At 49.1% G+C, this 5,683-nt stretch overlaps 1 protein-coding gene across 1 annotated transcript; it reads right to left on the bottom strand.

Moving 5' to 3' along the window:
• Positions 1-2,343: 2,343 nt before the first annotated feature.
• On the bottom strand, positions 2,344-5,205 carry LOC136480108 (disease resistance protein PIK6-NP-like). Its single transcript, XM_066477757.1, has 4 exons — positions 4,492-5,205; positions 4,311-4,382; positions 2,776-4,113; positions 2,344-2,484 (listed from the first exon to the last, which is right to left on the bottom strand). The coding sequence occupies exons 1-4, from the start codon at positions 5,203-5,205 to the stop codon at positions 2,344-2,346; spliced, it is 2,265 nt and encodes a 754-aa protein (XP_066333854.1).
• Between the last annotated feature and the right edge of the window lie 478 nt (positions 5,206-5,683).

The following is a 5,683-nucleotide window of genomic DNA, read 5'->3' as shown; positions in this document are numbered from 1 at the left end:
ATCGCGTGAGCCCAGCTCTGGAGAAGCAAATCCCCGCTGCGTTTCTGGCGAGCCTGGCCAGGAGGGGCTTTTGCATCAGCCGAGACAGGCCCAAAGCTGCATGCAGGAAACCAAACACAAGGAAAGTGCATCAGACGAGCCAGGCCCGAGGCGCATACAGGGTACCAATCGCGCCCTAGTCGGAGAACAACGGAGGCCTATGCCTACCATGACGTGTCCTCTACTCACATACAGTAGTCACTAGGCAGAGAACAACGCGACGAAACCACGCGGGAGAAGGACACGTACGCCATAGTCGCTGCCTCTGAGTTGGGAGCATTGGACAATGATGGCTGGCTTGCCTATTCGCTTGAACTTATCAGCCGGCTTATCAGCTAGAATCTATAGTATTTTTCTCTCACAACAAATCAGCTTCAGCCGGCTTTAATACCAGCCGAACAGACTCCAGTCAGGGAGATGGATGGTCTTCCCGGAGTAAAGGGAACTCTAACAGAACAGAGGAGCCACGCATGGCATGACGGCATGAGCGCTATGGTGTTTGAAAGATTCAGCAGAAAGGATGGGACAGAGGCAGTGCTAACGACACACGGGATGCATGAGTCAGCTCGTGACATGGATTGCGTGCCGACCGTCGACAATTGGATGTCTAGGAATAACAAAATCTTCAAGAATGCTTCCCATCGGTACAAGCTTGCAAAGCAATTTTCGAGTTGGAGATCAGTTCACTCCTTTGGCGGGCGAAGAAGAAAATTCTTCCTTCTCTTCAAGAATGGGTGCAACATCTCCCCTGATTGACTGCTACACCCCGACCCTCCTTTTCTTTCTCCACTTTTTTGCTTATTAATTTGTTCTAAGGCTACCTGGGCCTATTTTTCATTTTTCTTTTTAGTTTGTTTTGTACTGAACTTATTTGGTTGGCCGTGGCAGTAATAAATTTGCAGTAGGGGCAAAACCCCTCATGACTCTGGCTCTGTTCGCTTGAACTACTTCAGCAGTTCTTTTTAGTGAACGAACAATGTTTATTCTCACAACAAATCAGCATAAACATCAGTCTAAGCTAAATTTCAGCGAAACGAATCTTTCAAAAAACAAGCTTGATAAGCTCTGGTCGTGTATATTTTTATGTTTCTCATCGACAAGCTTGCTGTCGTCTCGATGGCCAAGTGTCATAGAAAGCCTACTCATTTTGTTGACTCTTTGAGGTCCTCAGCGAAAGCTAATTTTTTTTTAATTGATCGCGTTGTTGGGTCAGGCGACTCAGGCCCATCTCGCAACTGTCTCAGATTAGTTGAACGGTAGCCGCCGGCTGGTTGGGTGGGCTGGCGACGTTTCTGGCCTTGGGCCTGAGCCTGTACACTGCGCGGTGAGGCCCATCTTCTCGCCCTCCCCTCAACTCGCCGTCGGGCACCGTCGCCGCCTCGCCGGGCGCCCCTCCCCTTCTTCCGCAACACGATGATCCGGCGGCCCCCCCGACCTCGCTGGCCAATCCGAATGGCCGCAGCACCCGCCGCACTCCCTTCTCCGCTCTCTGTCTCCCCGACGACGTGGATTGGAGGGCAGCGTCGACCGAGGAGTCAATCCCGTTGTCGCTCCACGGATGCCGGCACTCGCGTTGGTCCCCCGCCGCCGGCCTGCACCTAGCTAGAGAAGGTCTAAACCGTATCCTCTTCCTCCTTTCTCACCCGCTCTTTCTTGGCGCTGGTCCTAGTTCATGATTATTGATTAGAGGTGGGGATGGTAGAGCTATTTCTTCTCTGGATTGTTGATTAGAGTTGAACATTGTGTGCTTCCGTGGAAACGTGGGTTGTCGATTAGATGAGCAGATCTACCGTTGCAAACTGATCTGAATGAAAGGAAAATCCCATTCGTATGCCTTTCCTGTCTTGCCGCCAACCAATAAGGATTCTTATGTTGCCAAAATAACACCCATGTTTGCATCTGAACCATAGTTTGGCATTGACTGTAATTGGGAAATTTTGCTTGTTTGGGGGCATATATGCATATTAACCATATTACATGGCACATTGCAGGTGTTTCATTTTTTTAAACAAGTAGATGTTTGACACAATCTAACGCTATTTCTTCTTGCTGAACGAGAGAAATGATTTGAGGAGAACTAAATGATAACCATGGCAAAAGATACAACACACAAGTCCAATTTTACAGCATACAATGGCATATATCAAATGAAAGGGCAGTAACAATTCATCATGAGAAAGTACATATAAACCAATACAAAACAACAGACAAGCAAACATATATGACTGGATCACCAGTTACAACAGAATGTCTTCCCTCACGCTGCCTTTTGTTTCAGAGTCGGTGTTCAACCATGCAGAGCGGTCAAGAAGCATCGTCTATTTCCAGGATGGGGCCATTTGTGTTTGCTGCAATTGCTAGTTTCAGACTTTCGGTATTGAAGTTACCTGCAAGCTTGAGCACTTTGAGGCTCAAAAGTTGCTCAATTCCAGTAAGAGACTGTGACTGTGATCCAGTGGAAATCCAAACTAGGTTCTTGAGTTTAGGAGTGGCTTTATTACCAAAATTGATTGTAGTCACGTCTGAGCACTGAATGACAAGGAATTTGAGACCTTGGAATTCATCTTTGCTAAAGGTGAGTGTTCTTTCAATGCATGACTCCTGCCAAAGCCTAAGGTAACACAACCTAATTAGCTTGCCAAGGATTCTGATGTCATCAGCTTTCAATAGAGTCTTATGCAAGGTAACCTTGGTTAGTTCTCTGAGATTTTTAACCCATGCAGGGAATCCACTTACCAGGCCACTGATTTCTAGAGCCTGAAGGTACTTTGGAGGGACGACTAATTTCTCTTCCATGTCCGTATCTGCATTTTCGTTATCTGCTACAATCTGGATTGACAGAGCGTGAAGGCTTCTACTCAGCTTCCCAATTGCATGGTACAAATGCCTGAAGACTGGTTTCTGAGGTCTCTGGATAATCACGCCCAACTTCCTCAGTCGGAGTAGACTGGCAATGTCAACCAACTCATCACCACTGCCAGAAACTGCAACATGGGATAGGACCTGCAATTCTGTCATAGTTCCAATGCGCCTAGGCATCTGTACTGTGAAAAATGGTTCTTCTGATTGGATGTCGCCAGCTTGGCTTGTGCAGTCAGTCTTGTGACCGGCAAGTAGGTGCTTTAGCTTTGGAAGCATGATAGAATTTTTGGTGAAAGCTTGTACCTTTGTCTGTCGAATGTCCAGAGTCTCTAGGTACCGAAGCTTGTCTATCTGCTTGGGCAATAAAGTAATATCAGTATTCCGAAGGCTCAGGTACTTGAGCTGCAACAAATGATTGCAGATATTCTTCAGATGATGGTCCTTAAGATCCTTGCAGCCTTCCAAATCAAGCACTTGTAGAAGCCCAAAATGAGTTGATAAATGGAGCAATTCCAAGAACATTTTAGTGGAACTTGACTCATCAAATTCTGTTTGGAAACTTTGGTTGACATGAGTGCAAATGTTCCAGCAGGCTTTGGAATAGGTTGTGTTAGCATGTAGTTGCTCTGGAGCTTGTCGAACTGAAAGGCGATGAGTCAAGTCAGTTGGAAGATTTGTCTTTAGAAAACCCTCGTCTCTTGCATTTCTGATAACAAAGTCATGGATCAAGTCATGCATTCGGCAGCTTTTGACCTTGCCAGTAACATCCGTGAATATAGGCGTCAGAAATCCATGGTCTACAAGCAAATTGAAACATCTGTCAGCTTCATCCATTACACTAGACCTGCCCATTTTTGTTATCATTCCATCTGCAACCCATCTTCTTACCAAACTTGTTCGTCTAAGGGTAAAATCTTCAGGGAAGATACTGAGATACAGCAAACAGTTCCTGCAATTGCTAGACAGGTCATTGTAGATGAATAGCAGTACTTGCAAGAAGCTGTTGGATATGTTATCATTATCCAGATTGTGGTCCAAGCCTTGAAAATCCTCTTTTGTCCTACAAGGATTAAGATAGAGGGAACGAAGGAACATATGGATACACAAGGGGCCTAGTGCAGCCAATTTTGTGATGATGACCATCAAAACATGCTTCAGATCATCGCTTGGGTTGTTGCTTTCGAGTAGAGCAATTGCATTGTTTTTGTAAAACTGATGATATACATCATCAAACATTATAGATGTTCCACATGGGGAAAATGAGTCTGCCACTTCTTGGTGCCTTGCGGTAACTAGTAGAGCACTACCAGGAGAGCACTTGGCATCAGCGAGAGAAGAGCTGAGTTTGACACAACTCAAGAGAGAGGGGCCCGGCCAGACATCGTCAAGCACAACCAAGACCTTCTTACCTTCAAGGTGCATTTGGAGCATTTCCACGAGGTGCTGCTCTTGCTTGTTATTCGTTTGGTCCTCCGGAACGGCTAGTGTTGTCAGTATTTCCCGTAATAACATGTAGGTTTTTGCCCCTAGTGATACATAGATCCAGATCTTGACGTCAAAGGAGCTTGCGACGACCGGTTCGTGCCAAACCTTCTGCACGGCGGTAGTTTTGCCTATGCCACCTGGTCCTAAAATTGTGAGCACTTTGAGCTGCTGCAGTCCACTGCCGGCACGATGACCTCCTTGGTCCAGTAACATCTTAACAAGAACATGGACATGGTCATCCGGAGGAGGATCAGCTTCGGCCAGAGCACGCCGTCTGGCATCTTCCTCCTCCCTAGCGTCGTCGTCCACGCCGCCGCCATTCCAGGGCTTCTTGTTGACCTTGGCTCCATCACGTCTGGCATTGGCGGGGGCTTCCACACCGTACCTCTGCCTCCTCTCGCCCACCTCGCGAGCTCGGATCTTTAGCTCCCGGATCTGCGTCGCAAGGCGGTGTCGCGTGGGCAGCGTCCACACCAGGCGGGGAAGACGGCGGACGAAACCGAGAACGCCATTATTCCCCCCTGCCGCGGTGCCTGGGCCGAGGCTCTGGACATAAAGATCGACGCAGTTCTGGGAGGAGTAAGCCACATCGGCGACTTGCTTCATCCACGCGCGGACCTGGTGGTCCTCACCGTCGTCGCCCGTGGCCTCCGCGACGTGCATGAGGAAGCCGTTCATGCTCTCCATCTCGTCCTTGATGAACTGCACGTCGCCTCGGACACCGCCCAGCAGCTGCGCCTCCTCCACCAGGGCCGATGTCAGCCGGCCGAGAAGCGAGTCAACGGCTCCCTGGGCAGAGCCCATGACCATGTCCGCCATCTCCCCTGGCCTGATCTCTCGTGCAAGGGTGCAATTGTGCAAAGTAGCAGTGGATTCTGTGTTTAAACAGAGGAAGGTGAGCCGTGGGGCAATGGCGAGGGAGGCGGAGAAGTGGGGCAATGGCGAGATCTGTCGGGGGCAGGAAAGAGATGATGGTGGGAGGAACAGGATTCTGTGTTGCTCGCTGGCTGACCGTCTCTTTGTTCGCTGCGGGGAAAAGGATAAGGTACCAACCAGGCCGAATCTCTAATCTCTAATAACGAATCTTGCACCAAAAGGAGGCTAACAGATAGGGCCAGGTTGCCCGTTAGTTCTCTAGCCGTCCGATCGGGCTAATTCACAATGGCATCCGTTTGATCGCGGTTCGGTTTGGGTCTCCACCCGCTTCTTCGCAACCTCGCATCGTCCTCTGTGTCGACGCCGCCCGCGCCATCTCCCGTGGTCCCGCCTACTGGGCCGTGCGCGCCTTCCCCCTCGC

This window comes from Miscanthus floridulus, chromosome 9, assembly GCF_019320115.1.
Source record: "Miscanthus floridulus cultivar M001 chromosome 9, ASM1932011v1, whole genome shotgun sequence".
Taxonomy (NCBI): Eukaryota; Viridiplantae; Streptophyta; class Magnoliopsida; order Poales; family Poaceae; genus Miscanthus; species Miscanthus floridulus.
This window is presented reverse-complemented; position numbering and strand designations above follow the sequence as displayed.

Coding starts and splice junctions, on each gene's coding strand:
- LOC136480108 (XM_066477757.1), bottom strand. CDS start 5,205: ATGGCGGACATGGTCATGGGCTCTGCCCAGGGAGCCGTTGACTCGCTT. Junction 4,383..4,491: donor AAACTACCGCCGTGCAGAAG/GTTTGGCACGAA, acceptor TGACAACACTAG/CCGTTCCGGAGGACCAAACG. Junction 2,485..2,775: donor CTCTAGAAATCAGTGGCCTG/GTAAGTGGATTC, acceptor ACTGGATCACAG/TCACAGTCTCTTACTGGAAT.